The sequence below is a fragment of the Neophocaena asiaeorientalis genome, unplaced genomic scaffold (assembly GCF_003031525.2).
Source record: "Neophocaena asiaeorientalis asiaeorientalis breed wild unplaced genomic scaffold, Neophocaena_asiaeorientalis_V1.1 scaffold100, whole genome shotgun sequence".
Classification (NCBI taxonomy): Eukaryota; Metazoa; Chordata; class Mammalia; order Artiodactyla; family Phocoenidae; genus Neophocaena; species Neophocaena asiaeorientalis.
In genome coordinates, this window is record NW_020173955.1 from 3,801,150 (window position 1) to 3,820,516 (window position 19,367).

The 19,367-nt window shown below is 37.4% G+C and overlaps 1 protein-coding gene across 1 annotated transcript in view; it reads right to left on the reverse strand.

Annotated features, from left to right (window-relative positions):
• Positions 1-7,737: 7,737 nt before the first annotated feature.
• Positions 7,738-19,367, reverse strand: part of PAPOLG (poly(A) polymerase gamma) — a 30,589-nt gene continuing 18,959 nt past the window's right edge. The window contains exons 13-21 of the mRNA XM_024752939.1: positions 16,279-16,398; positions 15,739-15,848; positions 13,708-13,829; positions 13,283-13,458; positions 12,779-12,867; positions 12,477-12,697; positions 11,215-11,280; positions 10,974-11,030; positions 7,738-9,157 (exon numbers count right to left, since the gene is read on the reverse strand). Coding sequence (XP_024608707.1) covers positions 9,059-9,157; positions 10,974-11,030; positions 11,215-11,280; positions 12,477-12,697; positions 12,779-12,867; positions 13,283-13,458; positions 13,708-13,829; positions 15,739-15,848; positions 16,279-16,398 — 1,060 coding nt within the window. The 3' untranslated portion in view covers positions 7,738-9,058. The remainder of the gene's footprint in view (positions 9,158-10,973; positions 11,031-11,214; positions 11,281-12,476; positions 12,698-12,778; positions 12,868-13,282; positions 13,459-13,707; positions 13,830-15,738; positions 15,849-16,278; positions 16,399-19,367) is intronic.

Below are 19,367 nucleotides of genomic sequence, written 5' to 3' on the forward strand. Positions count from 1 at the left end.
GTGAGTCCTGGCTGGCACAAATGGCCTCGATAGCCATTCTCATCTCAGCCTAACCAGTTGTAACATTTAAGCAGACCAAAGAACAAGCCAGTGAAACTCTGTAAGAATTAAGTGAGTCTTAACATACTTTCTCCAAATAAAACAACTCTTCCAGGAAGTACGTTTAGGGAGGGGCTTGGTGGCAGGGCAGGGACCACTTATCTTCACATCATTGCATGGAAGGTAGAGATCCAGTACTTCAGTCTGGTTGGGGAGACCAGCGCCAGCTTCTTCCCTGATTCTTTGGATGTGTGTTTAGAAGTGGATGCCCATTCAGGGTCAAGCACCACGCATAGTGCATGATGCACTGTTTTGTGTAACCCTCTAATGCCTCAGTTATTCATTGAACTTCACTATGTGCCAGGAGCTTCTGGATCTCTCTTTTAATCCATTTAGCTACTCTTTGAGGTAGGTTCTGTTATCGTAACCACCATTTTCAGAAGAGAAAACCGAGGCACAGAGAAATTAAGGAATTTTCACAACTTCTATCAGTCAGTCGGAGCTGGAGTCTGAGCCTAGGCAGTCTGGCTGCAGAGCTTCTAAACCACTTCTCGATGCTTCACTGGCGAAACAGGTATTGATAGTCTCACTTTTCAGATTAGGAACCTGGAACCCAAGGTCTCACAAGCAGTACGGGTTGGAGCCAAGACCTATCTGTTCCAAAGTCTACAACATTCTCTGACTGCATACTGGTTAGAGATAGTGGATATACTAGTTTAAAAGGCAAAAAGTTCTACAACTCTTCTTAAAAAACAACAAAAAGTTGTCTTCTCCCTTCCTCTTCCTCAGTCCTGATTTCTGCTCCCTAGAGCCATTTATTTTCAAGTCTTTAAGACTTTTCTCCTATTATTTATTCCTAGTTACTATTTATTTTTCTATTATTTCTAAATAACATGCTTACATTATTCTACACTTTTTGGTTTTAGATATTTTCTACTTACTACCACTGAAGGTGAGGATTTCACTCTCTTACACCCTATTCTCCCCCGCGCCCTCTGCCACCCCTTCTCAGTATAGGTATAATTTGGGGCTAGTTCAATATTCTCTACTTATATTATTATGACTATATGAATGTTTATAGCTGAGCCATGTGATATACTGTGGATTTATTTCCTCTTTATATAGCCTTATATATAAAAATATATAGGGCTTCCCTGGTGGCGCAGTGGTTGAGAGTCCGCCTGCCGATGCAGGGGACACGGGTTCGTGCCCTGGTCCGGGAACATCCCACAATGCCGCGGAGCGGCTGGGCCCGTGAGCCATGGCCGCTGAGCCTGCGCATCTGGAGCCTGTGCTCCGCAACGGGAGAGGCCACAACAGTGAGAGGCCTGCGTACCGCAAAAAAAAAAAAAAAAAAAAAAGTTATTGCCTTAAAAATATATATAATATAAAGCATATATTTCCTTTTATATGGTTTCACTGAAACTAAGATGTGTCATTTAAAAAATTATTTGGTTGTTCTCAAACTCTGACAGAAGTGTTAATATCCTCTAACTATGATCAAGCATATCAAGTAAAACTTCATTTTTACTCTTCTTTTCTTGGCGATATTCCTCCTGGATCCCTTTTCTTCCTGCTCTTAGACTGATGGCTAAGGAATGCTACACAGCTGTTATTCTGGGAGATTAACAGTCTGTTTGTCCATCCTGTTTGTAGAACCTGCCAATCTTTTGAAATATTTTCATGTCACAGCTTTCCCACGAGGTTTGAAGGGCAGGTGTTTCAGGTGGGAGAAAGCAAAGCACAGGGGGGTTGAGTGTCTGTTGAAGGTACACAGATGTAAGTGGCAGAGCCTGGGCAGAACTGGGCTTTCCTGAGTCTTAGCCCTGGGCTCCCTGCAGGAGGCCACAGTGCCCCCTGAAGCCTGGCACAAATGACTGTTGCCGCTGCTGGCCAGCCTTCCCTCAAAAGTTCCAGACTCCACAGAAGAATGCAGGGTGGCAGGAATTTGATCCACACCTCCATGTAAGTTCTTTCATAAATGGGAGATATGATTGAGCGCTATACTTTGAATCATAATACTTCCCGAATCTGCCAGTTAATAGTTATGCAGTTTGGAGCTGGTCACATAAACTCTTTAGGTCTCAATTTCCTCATTTGTAAAATAAGGACAACAGTGCTCCTTATTAGGATCAAGATTAAGTGCTATCATGTTTTAAAAGGCACATCCTAACTGCTTAGGAAATGTTAAACATGTATAATTATGGTCTAGAATTCCACAGGAGATAGGAATAATTTTACTATTGGACCCCAATTCTCTGGTACCCTTGAGTTCCTCGACCACGTTGGGATATTATATGAGAGCTGTGTGTGTACAATAGAATTTTCTAAATGAGAAATTTATACATTTCACTCTAGTGACTTTGGTTAATAAGTTAAGCCTGTCATTCTTCAGTCCATCCCCAGTGCACCCTCCAGGGATTGATGACACCCCTTGGTCAGCTGAGGTCAACTAACCAATACTAAAATAAATACCATCTCAACGTCCCAATTCTTGCTGTTTGCTGATTTTTTGGCTTTCATGATTTTTTTTTCTTTATTGTCAGTTGATGCAAAGATGTTAAGTCTTTTGGGTAACATTTTTCCTTGGGAGAAAGGAGTAGCTAGCCTCATCTACTTCTCCACCATGCTTCACTCTACTAGCCTTTCAGTACTATTTGCTGTAACAGTTTGCATTCTAAAACAGGCTGAATAAAGAAAGATGATCCAAGTTTGAGATGAACTTTTGGGAAGAGAACTTCTAGTGTATTTCAAATTGTAGGTGACAACTCAGGAGAGGCTGTGAAATCACCTTAGTGAGATCACAGCTGGCTCTTAAAATATCAACCTGCATCTCGCATAGTAGGAAAGCATTTTGTGAAACTTGTTTTAATTACCTATGTGTGTATATACATATATAAATTATATACACATACACATATTCATGTATGTATATATACATGTGTTGGCTTGCAATATAAAATTTTTTTTTTTAATTTTTGGCTGTGTTGGGTCTTCGTTGCTGCGAGCAGGCTTTCTCTAGTTGTGGTAAGCGGGGGCTACTCATCGTTGCGGTGCGCGGGCTTCTCATTGCGGTGGCTTCTCGTGTTGCGGAGCACGGGCTCCAGGTGCATGTGCTTCAGTAGCTGAGGTGCATGGGCTCAGTAGTTGTGGCTCACAGGTTCTAGAGTGCAGGCTCAGTAGTTGTGGCGCAGCGGCTCAGTTGCTCTGCAGCATGTGGGATCTTCCCGGACCAGGGCTCAAACCCATGTCACCTGCATTGGCAGGCGGATTCTTAACCACTGCACCACCAGGGAAGCCCTAAAATGTTTTTAACTGTTACAGTTGAAAAAGTTTGAAAAATGCATCTTAATGATCTTCACGGTGAAAAAGAAACATGCCTTAATGATTTTCACTGTTTTGTTTGCTTCTGTTAGTTCCTTCATCAGGTCTCTCTTCTAGATAACCCTCTTCAGACTAAAAAGAAAAAAATCAAAACCAACCAACGAAACAGGACTCATGCATTTAAAAAAATTTATTTATTTTTGGCCACACTGCACGGCATGTGGGATCTTAGTTCCCTGATCAGGGATGGACCCCATGCCCCCTGCAGTGGAAGCGCAGAGTCTTAACCATTGGACCGCCAGGGAAGTCCCTCACACATTTTCTTCTTCAGGATTTTCTGGGTACCCACTACATATTCTTGGATATAGCTTCCTACTCTCAACTTACAACCTCTCAGGGGAAAGCAAGTATGTAAACGGAACATTATGCAAGTTAGAGTAACTAAAACGTTGAGAAGTCACAAGTAACGTGTTGGGAAGGTAGGATGATTGATTCTGACCAGGTTATCGTGGAAGGCTTTATGTGGCCATTAGGCTCAAAATGTCGGTAGTCAGAGATTGGCAAGGAAGGGTTTAGAAGTGTGTCTTTTTAAGGACTAATAAGTAATAGTTTGGCTGGATATGGTGTGAAAGATAGTTTTTGGAACATGCGCTTTAAAAGCATCAAATTCTATCTTGCCCTTAATAGCTTAATGCATTCAGAGCCACAAAGAACCTGTTATCATGTTAATTTAACACATTCAGCACAGTGTGATAACTGTGTTAAAGTTATATCCTAGGAGCAGTGAGTTGCCCTAATCAGAAATTCACACTCCAGGGATGGTCAGCTGGCACTCCAATCAGTGTACTTCACAAGTGACTATTAGAAGCCCTTCTGTTATCCACAGCTCACTCAATACAGGAGGCTTTGCTAATTAGCTTAATAAATGTCAAGTGTGTTTCCACTGGTGCCATGAGTGGCTTTTGCTAATAATCTTGATGTAGACAGCAGGTTCTTATTTGTGAATTCAGTACCTGATTTAAGATAGGTGGATAGGCTAAAAACGAGTCATTAACAAGAATGTAACAAGCTCTGTAGCTTGTACTTCTGTAGACAGTACCCAAGATCTGATTGCTAAATGCACCTCTGTCCAGCCATTAGTAGAGTATTCTGGTTGCCTGATGTTGACCACAGGGTGATAGAATTTTGCCCTCAACACTTGAGGCAGATGCTACTGCTTGCTAAAGTTTAATCAGATATTCCGTGTAAGGCAAATTGAGTATGAACTTTGCTTTTACGTTAAGCAGGTTGTGGATACCACTACCTGCCAAAGACTCTGAGTGGTGAAGGACCGAATTGGCTGTCAGTTTGATAAGTAAGTTAAAGACGTCTGGTACTTTTAAGTTACTCCCGAATAATATCAGTCAATCATCAACACCTATTTATCAAAGCAAGTTTATTTGATTACTTATTCCAGACAGATAATGAGGCTCGTGTGTACAACTAAGAAATTAAGACAATCCAGATAAAAGGCAGGAAAAATTAATATGAACTACACAAACAGCTAGCTAAAAAGGAACAGGAGCTGCATTCATTTTACATAATACTGTGAAGTGATGTAGCACCATTTACCTCAAAGATATCCTAAGCACTTTTTAAGGTAATTACGTGGGTCCTTGCTAAAAATGCAGCAATACATTAAAAATTATAGCAAGCCTGATGATAATCTTATGTTCAACTACTTCAAATATAAAATTATTCCAGAAAAAAATGGGAAATTTGGGAAGGGTCTGACCTTGTACAATTCTTTTAAAAAATCCTAAGGAAATAGTCACTATTATTGAGACCAGTTTTCTTCCACGACTTGCGCTATATTCATCACTATCATCATGACCTAAATTCTAAGCTTTGGAAGATTTAATAGTTATTTATTTAAATACACACACAATTTTATTTACTAGAAAAAAATTTTTTTACACTAAAGTTCTGTTTATTGGTCTGTTCAGTCTGTTCTGATGTGAACCACAAACATGGAGAAATAAGAAATTTAAGGCTACCAAAATCAAAGGATTAGGATCTTTAATGATAAATCCTATTTTTTTTTTTTTTTTACCATTTCTAATCATTATTCTAAGCTATTCTACTCTGATCATTCTTAGGTTGAAATTTGTTGAACTTAAGTTTGACCCTGTTAATGAATCTAAGTTAAGTGAAGACACAAATCTAATCATACACCTTTTTCTAAATACTGATGAAGTTTCATCTGAGATATATAAAGAAACTTGGAGAGAAATTCAGTGTTCCAGAGTCCTTCATTAGCCCACTTTACTAGTTAAGAGCCACAGTACATTTTCAGAAATACACCACAGAAAAATCTTAAGAAGAAAACTGCAAAGAGTTTGGGATTATTCAATCCTGAAAAGCTGTGGTTCCTAACTTTTGTTTAAGGGTCGTGACCACTTTGAGAAGCTGATGAAATTATGAACTTTCCCTCAGAAAAATGTATATGAACAAAAACTTCTTATATACACTTGCAAGGGATTCCCTACAGTCCATGATCCGCAGGTTAGGAATTTCTATTTCAAAGCTGTGGGACACAGTGGAAAATAAGTTTAGCCCATTTCGACGTTGCCCATCTTCACTTCACTTCACTGCAACTATATAGGACAGTAAGCATTTTAATGATGTTACTAAATCACTGCCTTAAGACAAAAACTCTTATTGTAAAAGCATCGTCTTATAAAATCCTCTTGCCCCAATTTTACAAGGTTTTAAGCCATTTATCCTGTCTCTCAAATTAGTTGAGTCCCTAAGGTTTAAACTAGCAGATAACTGTTTCATTGATATATTATTCTTTAGAGCCAGTCACTGAAAAATGAGATTAAAATACCCTTGTGAAAATGAACATGTGTCTACATACTGAAGAACAGGTTATTTGGCTTTGTAAAATATATTTCTAGTTCTATTTCTAGGTATAGTCTCTACACTTGAAATCAAATGCATCTACCTAGTGCCTGTGAACATAGCACATAACTGCAGACCATTCCCTCTTACTTACTTGGAACCCTTACAATGGAGGTCTCCTACCATGGTAACAAAATGTACAGTTGACCCTTGAACAATGCAGGAGTTAGGGGCACCAACCCACTCACCCCAGTTGAAAACACCTGTACTGCTACCTCTGCTTCAAAAACTAAGGAATTGATACATGACTCACCCAAGGGCAGGAAGCTGAAACAGTCTGGATCGAATCAGGACTCAAACCCTAGTTCTTTCGATTCCACATATTGTGATCTCAATCAAACCTTCCCCTATAATTAAAGTTCTGTGAAATGAAAATACAAGTACTATATTTATTGAAAAAAATCCACATATAACTGGACCCATGTAGTTCAAATCTGTGTTGTTCAAGGGTCAACTGTACTCAATGTTCTACCTACTGTTCAGGATAGAAAACACTTCATTTCTGACCAAACCCGCTATCTCAAAAGCACCTCATCAACTCCCCAGTTACCAAACAGGTTGAAGAATGCTATCTTTGAGAAGTCTAACGTTAAACTCTTGGCTATGTCTTAACCCCATGTCAAATGGACCATTAAAACAAGAGGAATGACTATACTACAGTACAAAGGTTAGGCCTGTTGCTTTCTTATTAAAGACAAACTCCGCTAGTTACTCCAAGGAATCGGTTTATATAATAGGGTAAACATGGATGTACGTATGGGGAATTCTTAAAGCCCTTATTAAAGAAGTTTTCAATCAATCAATGTTTTAAGTCAGATGACAGTTATTCAGTCCTTGCATAATCATTCTCTTTTGCTCAAACAGAGTATTTATAGAACAAATCTCAAAATACTTGAATAAAGAAAAAGGGTCAACTAAGAGAACAGCTTTGCCAAGGAAGCTACAACTTGGTTATGGGATTTCATTCTCGTCTTTTGCTATATAAAAAGTGAATAATGGAACAACCGTTGTTTTCCCCTTGCTCTTCTTTACTTCTAAGAAGTCTTTCTTCGTAAAAGTTAAACACTAGAATTTCCATTTCAGAGATGTAGGGGTCAGGAACAGGAGTGGGAAAAGAAGGATCCTGCTCTCTGACAATCAGAATTCAAGTATTTCAACTCAATGGTAAAGGGCTTGCAAGAGAAAATGGACTATTACTCCACTGGCTAAACGGCATCCCATGAGTCCTATAAACTATATAACCAAGGATTTTCCCTGCACTATTCAAATGTACCATTTTGTGTTTTTCCTACTGGACCTACTAAATGGTGAGTGAAAGCTGAAGAAGGTAATATATACCAACATTCCTGGCTGTGTAATCTATACATTTTCGTTTTAAGAGTAATTCAAGCATAATCCATATTTAAAAAATTAGACTAAAGAGAGACAGTAAAGGTTTTAAAGTTTTCTCTTTGAAAAGATGGTATCTTACAGTACATACAAAAATACTCTGAAAATACATACGACTTCATTTACAAAACACTGAATCAACATATTACAAGAAGAATTACATGGTTATGGATTTTAATAAATGGAGCATGCGTTCATGAAACTTAAAAAATATTAAGAAATGCACTGAAAAAAGCAGTGTAAAAAAAGACAACTCATATATTTAAATAAAAATTACAAAGGTCCTGAGCCAATTAATGGTTGGTAACAATGTCATTCAAAAATGCCTTTAGGTTTCAATAAAATCCACTGCTCATTTCTGCATGCCTAGTCCACAAAGGAACTGTTTGAAGTTGTGGCGGTAAGTAATGGTCAGGAAGTATCATGCCAAGTTAATCGTACATTTCAAAAATACAAGTTTGCCATACTTAAAGGCATCTTACTGTTGATGCCGGAATGAGTTGCTCCTCAGTAAAAAATACCAGTCAACTAACAAGAAATGGCATGAGATAGGATATGTAACAATTTCACCGTTCATATACTGACTTTCAGTATCCTGGTCATATTTTGATTCTTAATAAAGATGCATTTCAAAGGCCTCCATGGGAGGCAAAATATAGAGAATTTATGGTGCCCAACTCTTATGTAATCACTGGACTAATCCTCCCTGGTAACTATGCAACATTTGGATAGAAAGGCACAATAAAAATTTAAATATTCCGTGTGCCAATCTGAGAAAAAATAATTTAAATCAACAGAACAGACAATAAGTACATCTACACAAATGAGGAAAGCAGAGAAGATACCTCACATTCATTTATCTCAGGTTTCACAAAGTGGCTTCAATGATAAAGTAAATGTGTTATTAACATTTGGAAAATTACATTTTTTGTTTTGTTTTTTTGTTTTCAACTTTTTTAGTTCTATACAATGATTACAACATAAGACTTAAAAAAAAGAGGGGGGCGGTGTTCAGGACTTGTTTTATCAGTGTCCAGAGAGCCAAGAACTGGTTCCCACAACAGAGAAACAAGCATCGAAAGTTAAGGCAGTAAAACCTCCAACGCAAAGCCATAATATTGTAGATGATAATTTGATAGCAGGTGATCCTCAGAGAACTGTATGTAGCAATCAATGAGAGAATGCTACAGCATCTGCAGGTCAAAGTGTGAGAGTTCAAAAAACCACTTCAAGGTTGTTAGGCCGATGACTGTAACTTTCGCCTTATTTTATGTATGACAGCCACCGCCTCTATCTTAAAAAGAGTGGCTGCATCTAGGCCACTAAATGATTGCATATTCACTTAAGTAAGGAGGCACTGCTTTTACCGATTTAGGGTCAGTCGAATGGAATTTTTGATGACACGGATGTTATTTGCTGGAACTGGAGATGATGAATCTGGTAGTTCTTTACTGGGCAGTCTCTGTTAGAAAGAAATACAATGTAGGAAAAACAAATACACATTATAAAGGTCCAACGAGTAAATCAGTCACAAAACTCTGAGTTTTTTTCCAAATGCTTTAAGTTCCTAAACACTCAAGTATGTGTTGAATATTTTTTCCCTATGTTCAAGTCCCCTTGTTTTGGGGACTTTTTTTTAAACAGGTGAAAAGCAGAGGGATAGGAGAAAGGGTAGAAATGGGAGGACTGTATGAATAGGAAAGAGGACTTTGTTTAATCAATTGCCACTTCTAGACTGAGAAATGCATAAAGAACAAAGTCCTCCTCAGACTCAGGCAATGTTAAAGAGAAACAGCTGAAGAGCATGGTCACTTAAACAGGAAATTCTTGGGGTGCAAGGTGAAAAAATGAGTGTGTGATACAGAGGAAAACTTGATATCCAGTTATAGCCTTCAATTAGTTTCTGTAATGCATTCATGCAGAAGAATAACCCAACTTGTGAGATAATTAAGTTTTTAGGAAAACCAACTTTGTATCAGGGTAGGTAACTTCAGTGATGGTAAAATTCAGGGACATCTATATGAGTGCTTTTGAAGACACTAAAGATTATTATATAATGAAGGCAAAGTCTAAGACTGAGAAACAAAGAAGCCTAAAATAACAGATAGTTGTCTGACAGAAACAGCATATCAGCTTCTTGTCAAGAGATGACTGCAAGAATTAATTCTCCTCGCATGTTACCTTAATTCTCCTCGCATGTTACCTTGGCTAAACAAATTATATCATACACACATCCATTCAAAAAAAAGACATGAAAAATTTCAGATGTGCATAGAAGTAGAGAATAGGAAGGACAATGAAGACTTAAATGCCACCAATGAAGACTCAGATGCCACAAAGAAGACTCAGACATTATTAAAATTTTGCCACATTTGTTTGGTTTATGCCCCTTACCCTTTATACTTTAAATCTTTTAAAGCAAAACCCAGACATGTCATTTCACACTTTAATATCATCTCAATTTTTTTCCATTACCATACATAATATAATTATACACCTCTACTTTTTATAACCCACTCTTATGTTAAAAGAAATTTTACAAATTCTACAACTAATAGAAAGTATGAGGACATTTTCTATTTTGCTTTAGAATTGCCAATACATCCTGGGGAACCTGGCAGGGTGACAGTTGACTGTGATGAGAAACACTTTATTATTTAATGGGGGGTGAAAAATAAGCCATTTTGTTTACTGTAACCTCTCAAAGAAGGGCTTCTTCTGATTTACACAAGGCTGATTTTTTTGAGCACCTATAATATTATTAGCTTAAATGGTAATCCTTTGAAAATAAATTTTTAAATTGAGATTTAGGGGCTCTTTAGCTCATGTTTTAAAGGTACTTACTCTGTATACCAGTATATTTGGTTCCTCCAAAACATTAGTAACTATGGTCCCCAACTATCAAACCTAAATTTTGTCAGTAAGCAGTGGTGTACAACAAAAGGCTATCAAGTGTTGGTAAGAAATTATTGTGCTGAGCACTAAACTGCTTCTTTAAAAATAAATGAAAACAAAGGTTGAACATAACCTGCATAAATCGTGAAGTCTTAAACGACTCCCTCTTTTCTAGACTTTTGAGGTACATACATTTAGGATCATACACTTTGTTTGCTATTTCCAACCCAACTTCCAACTATACTGCTGGTCTTTGAGGACAGGGACAAAATCTTACTACTCTTTTCCTCACCCCATGCTAGGCTCTTCTTAGTAAGCTTTTTGTACCTGCAGATTACCTATGAATTTTTAACTGTGTATTTTATTACAAATAAGACTATTACCTTTTTGCGTGATGTATCAATAGTTGGAATAGGCATACATTCTCCTCCAATGGCATCCTAAAAACAGAATTACATACAAGTGAAAACTTTCCTTCCTATATGCAAATGCTTATTTCTACATGAAATAAAACATAACCAAGAGTTGACAGATATAATCTGATCTACTTTTGAATATAGTACTCTTCCTGATACATGGCTCTTTAAAAGTAAATATTTTGAAGCACACTATTGATATACTTACCACTGATTTTCTTTTTCTGTCTTCAGCAGCACGTGATTCCTTAAACGTTGATTCAAGTCGAATAAACTAAAATATAAACATTAAAATGAGTTGCTATTATTACCTATAAAAACCACATAAATCTATATAAACTGAGAAACTAATTAGTGACCAGGCTAACATCAAAACTATTACACAGGCTTCTCTGGTGGTGCAGTGGCTGGGAGTCTGCCTGCCAATGCAGGGGACACGGGTTCAAGCCCTGGTCCGGGAGGATCCCACATGCCGCGGAGCAACTGGGCCCGTGAGCCACAACTACTGAGCCTGCGCATCTGGAGCCGGTGCTCCGCAGCAAGAGAGGCCGCGACAGTGAGAGGCCCGCGCACCACGATGAAGAGTGGCCCCCCCACTCGCCGCAACTAGAGAAAGCCCTTGAACGGAAACAAAGACCCAACACAGCCAAAAACAAAACAAAATAAACAAACAAAAAAACCTATTACGAACATGGTTTGATGAGGGAAGAGAATTTAAATTAGACAATTCAATTGCCACCCTTAATTTCTAAAGTTTTATCTTTTTGTTTAATCTATCCAGATGATAATGAATAAAACAGTTTTACCACCACCTACTGGAAGCAGAGGAGACCAACATTATAACACAATAAACATGATTATTTAGTTACCAATAATGCCTTTATGTAAGTCAAGGAGAAACGAAGATCATTCAAATTTTTAGACACATTAGTCATTTGAATTTTTAAATAATTAATTTTTATTTTTGGCTGCATTGGGTCTTCATTGCTGCACGCGAGCTTTTCTCTACTTGTGGCGAGTGAGGGCTACTCTTCTTTGTGGTGGGCAGGCTTATTGCTGTGGCTTCTCTTGTTGCACAGCATGGGCTCTAGGTGCACGGGCTTCAGTAGTTGTGGCACACGGGCTCAGTAGTTGTGGCTCACAGACTCTAGAGCGCAGGCTTAGTAGTTGTGGCCCATGGGTTTAGATGCTCCACAGCATGTGGGATCTTCCCGGACCAGGGCTCGAACCCGTGTCCCCTGCATTGGCAGGTGGATTCTTAACCACTGCACCACCAGGGAAGCCCAGTAATTTGAATTTAAGATGAACAATTAGTATTATCCTATTAGGGTTTAGGTAAATACTCTTTTTAAACAGTCAAATCCTAATGGAACACTAAGATAACTGAAGAATTTGAGTTTCTTCAGCACTATTTTAAGTTTACTTTGAAAAAAATCAACTACTGAATCACCACTGAAGTTGTAATTTTACCTTTTCTATGTCTTTCAACCTCTTAGAAGACCCATCTATGGATGGGGAGTGGGATCTTTTGGGGGTAACATTCTTAGTTATATTTGACATTCCATTTAGATGTGGCTGCCCCTGGGCAGGGTTGTGGGGTGTTGTGATTCTAGGAATGACATTTCGTCCTACTACTGTAGGAATGGTACACACAGCTGGAGGTGATACAGCTTTTACTGCAGAGTCAACTTCTGAAAAGGAAAAAAGAAAGATTTCAGTAATTAAATACAAATGTAGTAGTATCGTTACTAAAAAAAAGCGTAGATACCTACTTGCACCAATGACGGGAATAGACAGCCCTTGAGCTGGCGGGACAGTCAGTGGCTTTTCCACAACTACAGCAGCAGGCTCAGCATTATTCCTGTTAAAAGTGTTTAAATATCATCATTAAATGATTTAAATAGTATGTATTTAAAACACTCTTATTTTAACATTTAAGATAATTTCTTTCAAGTACTCCTAACTTTAACATTTCACTGAAGGAAGAGAAAAGGGTAGGGAAAGGAAGAGGACCCAGGGAGAGAATTAACAGAAAAAATTAAAGGAAAACCTGCACATTCCTGTGTACTTATCTACTCCCACATACTCATAAACCTATACCATGCCCCAGAGGATTACCACAAATTGTCAAATAATTCTAAATAAGAAACTGACTACTAATTGGCAAAATAAAATCTTTTTACAGTTAAAAAAAAAAGTATTTAGCAAAGGTGTAGAAAAGTTTACATTATCCTCAAATAAACTGAAGACTGAGAGGAAAATTTTGAAATACAGACCTTTCTGTCTCTGCTGAAGGAGGAATATCAGGCTTGGAAGGCTTGTTTGTAGACACTGGGGAATTAAAAGGTGTTCCATTATCAGTGTCTCTGGAGCTATCCAAACAATTGCTATCCAGAGATGATCTTTTGGATTGAGGTCCACTTGAACTTCGACTGACATCAGAAAGACTCTGCTGAAAGAGGGGAAAGCTTTTAGGATTTCAAAAAGTAAATGAGAAAAATGACTGGTTTCAATTCTGAAGTACATATAAAACAAATTATCTTTGGTGATTAATGAAGCTAAGATTTTAGTCCTAGATTGAACTGTCTGTACTTTCCCTCTTTCTTCTCAATAGGTTTGGGCGTTATAAAAATGCAAATTTGGTCCCAGGATCATTCGTCTGAGTTCCACTCAGATTGGAGAGTTACAAGTACAAACTCACCTTTTTCTTCTTCTGAAGTATCTCTGCGGGAAGGTAGTGATGAAGTTGTTTTTTTTTAACATGAGTTGCTTCAATTTTCATTCCCTCCTTTAGCATGTTTATATTGTTTGCCTGTCTGTACACTGTAACAGAGTCAGTATGTTAAAATGGGGAACTTCCTTCTGAACCAAGGGCTGTTTTCTTTTTCTGAAACACATACCTTTAATATCTCCACATCACTACACAAACACACATTCCTCTTACAGAACAAATACTTCCAAAACATTTTCACAATGTCACAACCCTATTCAAGTACTGACTAGTTTTCTCATGTCCAACTTCTAAGACTTCCCCATAATCAAATCTAACAAAATAAATGTATGGAAAAGCTTTTTCCAAATCTTGTTTTCTGCTATTTTCCCCAAAGGCAATGTCTTCTCATAATTATTTGCCCAAGTCTGAGCTAATCCTAATACCAAATATCCAAGATGCAATTCAAGCTCTCCTCCTCCATGAAGCTTCTTTTTCTACACCAACCACAGAATGTTAGACATGAGAAACCATCTAAAAGTACATCCTTATTATACAGGTGGGTAAATGAGGCTCAACAGCCTTGAATGCCTTGCCAAAATTGGAACACGTAGCCCTAGGTCCCCAGTCTAGTGCTTTTCACTGCTTATAAGAAAATCATTTTTATTAACTACCATATAAATTATTTAATGTATGTTAATTGTGAATACCAAATTAGATTATAAGCTTCCTCAAGACAGGGATGGGAGGTTTCTTTTGCACAGTACCTACTGTGAAATGTAAATTATTTAATCTCTTGGGGCCTCAGTATCTCTATCTGAAGAAGAACATTTTATAAATCTATAATAAACAGAGCTTCCCAACCCCCTCATTTTGGAAAAATGAGTCCAAATTAGAATGGAAAAATTTATATCTATGTTTTCATTCCAGATTGCTTATAAAAGAATCACCAGGAGTGCTTGTTCAGTGTGCAGACTCCTGGCTCCACTCCCAGAGCATGTGATTCAGTGGTTCTAGGTGATGCACAGGAACCTGGATTTTCATGATAAATGTGAGTGCTAATTCAAAAGAATTTAGAAAACTCAGGTGAGCTAACCAAGAATATTAATAGTATGAATGTACACTATTCCAGGTTATTAAGACAACTCCAAATTTATAACAGATATATTAAGATATTCCAGGGAGATATTCTTAGGGAGCTAGATGTGAAAGACCCTTTTCACTGATTCTGAAACATATTCAGCAAGCTTGTACTGAATGATATTTATTTCATGTAAAAAGAGTAAAGAGCAAGTCGCCTTTGTGACTGTGACTACAAACACTGGCTGTGCACGCTAAGAATCACCTATAGACTTTCTTCTTTTTGTTTTAAAACAGGTAATATATTTACATGGCACAAAACTCAAAGGGGGGATTTCCCTGGTGGCTGAGCAGTTAAGACTCCACACTGCCAATGCAGGGGGCCTGGGTTCGATCCCTGGTCAGGGAACTAGATCCCACATGCATGCTGCAACTAAAGATCCCGCATGCGGCAACAAAGATCCCACGTGCTGCAACTAAGACCTGGCACAGCCAAATAAATTAAATAAGTATTTAAAACAACAATGACAACAACAACAAAAACTCAAAAGGGTTCAAGAGTATACAGTGAAGTTGCCTCACTCCTGTCCACTAGACACATCTGGTTCCTTGACCTAAAAGCAACCAGTTCTGACAGTTTCTTTTTTAAAAAAACTATATATCCCCCCAGAGATAGTCTATGTATTTTTAAGCAAACATACATATATTCTTTCTTTACACTGGTCTGCAACCCCCCACCCCCCGCCCACAAACACGTCTTGGAAGTCGCTTCATCATGCCTTTACTTTTTTAACAGCAGAATTAATTTTCATGATATAGATGTTCCATCTTCATTTAACCAATTGCACAACTTTAAAAAATATAGCCAGCCAGATCCTAGGCAGGTGATACTGCGTTACTGCCAAGGTTGAGCACCACAGCTCCATGATTACAAAGTCTTACCTGTATCAGTAAATGACTGTATATCATATGTCAAGTCTATATTAACACTTTCTGCATTTTCTACTCTCCGAAAAATTATTCCAAGGAACCACATTGATACGTAATTGTTGCTATAAAATAAAAAATTTAAGAATTTCCATTAATTTTTACAATTTTACAGATGCTATTTGGTAATTAAAACTTGGTCTATGGAAGCATAAATACAAATGTCAATGGTTTGGCCAAATTCTTAAAACTGACACCAAGAACACTGTTAACTTATCCCGTGTTATTATACAAGAGGATTAAATGCTTCGAAAATGACTCACTAAATATATATTTAAAGATGCTCCAAATATTGTGATGGAGTTTTTTGTTGGGGTTTGTGGGCTACCAACATAGCATGTACTTAGTTTTAATGCATGACAACGCGTGATCAAGTATACAATGTATTATCCTCCATCGATGCCTGTTAAATAGCATCTCATAACTGATCTTAAACCATGCATATTTCGGATACCATTATTTTAAAAATATGATATTAAAAAATAATTAACTTACTCTTTATGATGTTCCTTATTTCCTGGGAATGATTGGGGATTTACATGGGCAAGAGTAATAAATTCATTCCGTTCCAAATTTCCAACAAGTACACGTATTTTAGATTCTACTAATCCAACCCTAAAATAAAGTGACAAGATTTTTCCATATTAAATGTGGAAGCTACATCCAAGTAAACCAAACAGCATAGTAGCTATGATGCTTTACAGGGTTCATTAAAAAAATTCAGTCCAATATTTTAGGGACTGTTTAAAATACCATTCAAGTAAATGAGAAGTTACTTAGTGAATTTGTTTCCTCCCCTTTCTTTTTCAAGAAGAACTGATCTATTTAATGCATTCCTGATCTAAAAGACCATAAAATAGTCATGATTGGAGCATGAACAAAAACTGTTCGTTAACCTGGTTCTAAATCTTTTTCTACTTTCAAATCTTATGCCTAAACCCTAAGGCTAACATATATTTAAATAATGTTAACAAAAAGAGCTAATAACTAGCACTTAATTCATGAAATAAACATGCTCTAATCTTTACAAAATTGATACTAGATATTAAATTTTAAAAAGAATTCACTAAAATCAGATCAGATACTACTAAAATATAGAAAGTTTCATCAGGGACTTCCCTGGTGGCACAGTGGTTAAGAACCTGCCTGCCAATGCAGGGGACATTGGTTCGATCCCTGGTCCGGGAAGATCCCACATGCCGTGGAGCAACTAAGCCCACACACCACAACTACTGAGCCTGTGCTCCAGAGCCCGCGAGCCGCAACTACTGAGCCCGTGTGCTGCAACTACTGAAGCAAGTGCGCCTAGAGCCTGTACTCTGCAACAAAAGAAGCCACCACAATGAGAAGCCTGCGCACCGCAATGAAGAGTAGCCCCCACTTGCCGCAACTAGAGAAAGCCCGTGCAGAGCAATGAAGACCCAACGCAGCCAAAAATAAATAAAAAATAAAATAAATTTATTAAAAAAAAAAACTTCATCAGATACCTGCAACTTTACTTTCTACCTCACTTAAATGTGACTACTGTCACTTATTTTATTAATTTATTAATGATTTTATGAATTACAAAGAATAACTACAAGAACATTTTCACATTTTCAAACGCTTGAAAAAGCTTACACATTATAATTATGTGTTCTTCAACAGCAGATATACAAAACACTTAGTTACTCCTCTGTGTTATCTAAATGAGATGTTGGCAAACTTTTTCAGTAAAGGGCCAGAGTAAATATTTTAGGCTTTGTGGGCCATATGTTTCTGTCACAACTATTCAACTCTGCCATGCAGCAGGAAAGCAGCCATAGACAATACATAAATGAATGAGTGTGACTGTGTTCCAATAAAACTTTATTTATAAAAATAAGTAGCAGACTGGATTTGCACTATACCATAGTTTTCTGACCCCTAATCTAGACAAATAAAATGTTTTAGTGAAAGGATTCTTTTCAGGGTCTCTTTAAATTTTTTTTTTCTTGTTTGTTTTTTCATTTGTTCATTCATTCATTCATTCATTTTGGCCGACCAGGGATTTGAACCTGTGCCCTTGGCAGTGAAAGCATGAAGTCCTAACCACTGGATCACCAGGGAATTCCCAAGGTCTCTTTAATTGTCAATGAAATAAGCATTAAACCCTTGAAGCAAAAACAGGACAGTAATATGTTTTCCTTTCCCAAAAAGCAGAACTGAGGAAAGCACAACCATCTTTGGTGGTCTAACAGTTTCTGCCTGATGGAGCTAGTGAAGTCAATACACTGGAGGCAGAAGGAATCAGTTCAGATGCTCCAGAAAGAATGTACTAGTCCTTGACCAAAAATATCTCCTATCCGTTGACAGAAGCTTAAGATTCTGAAACCTTTCATGCCACCACCATCTCCTAAATTAAAAGAATATATGGGCTCATACAACTCAATATCAAAAAAAACAAATCAATCAAAAAATGAGCAGAAGACCTGAACAGACATTTTTCAAAAGAAGACATACAGATGGCTAACAGGCATATGAAAAGATGCTTAAAGTCACTAATCATCAGGGAAATGCAAATCAAAACAACGAGATGTCACCTCATACCTATCAGAATGGCTGTCATCAAAAAGTACACAAATAACAAATGTTGGGGAAGATGTGGAAAAAAGGGAATCCTTGTGCACTGTTGGGGGGAATGTAAATGGGCACAGCCACTATGGAAAATAGTATGGAGGTTCCTTAAAAAACTAAAAACAGAACTACCATATGATCCAGTAATTCCGCCCCTGGGTATATATCCGGAAAAAATGAAAACACTAATTCAAAAAGATATGCGCACCCCAATGTTCATAGCAGCACTGTTTATAATAGCCAAGACGTGGAAGCAACTGAAGTGCCCATCAACAGGTGAATGTATAAAGTTGTGGTGTATGTGCAAAATGGAATACTACTTAGCCGTAAAAAGAATGAAATTCTGACATTTGCAGTAATGTGGATGGACCTGGAGAATACTATGCTTAGTGAAATAAGTCAGACAGAGAAAGACAAATACTGTATTATATCACTTATATGTGGAATCTGAAAAATAATACAAATGAATGTATAAGCAAAACAGAAACAAACCCACAGATAACAGAAAACAAACAAGTGGTTACCAAAGGGGAGAGGGAAAAGAGGAGGGACGAATTAGTAGTATGGGATTAACAGATTTAACTATGTATAAAATAGATAAGCAACGAGGATATGTTGTAGAGCACAGGGAATTAAAGCCATTATCTTGTAATAACTTTTAATGGCGTACAATTTGCAAAAATAATGAATCATTATGCTGTACACTTGAAATTAATACTGTAAATCAACTATACTTCAAAATACATATATGTGTATATATAGTCTAGGGGTGTGTGTGTGTGTATATATATATATATATATATATATATATATGGTAATAGGCTAGGTATCAGAATCATTCAAACTGCCTCAAAATTTTGCTTAAATCTGACTCTGAGAAGTGACAAAAGGCAAAAATCTGTACATATATTCTTATCTCATGTCACTTCCAATTCTGAAACATTAATTTGATGGCATTTCTTAAACACTGATGCTTCATGGTCAAGTAC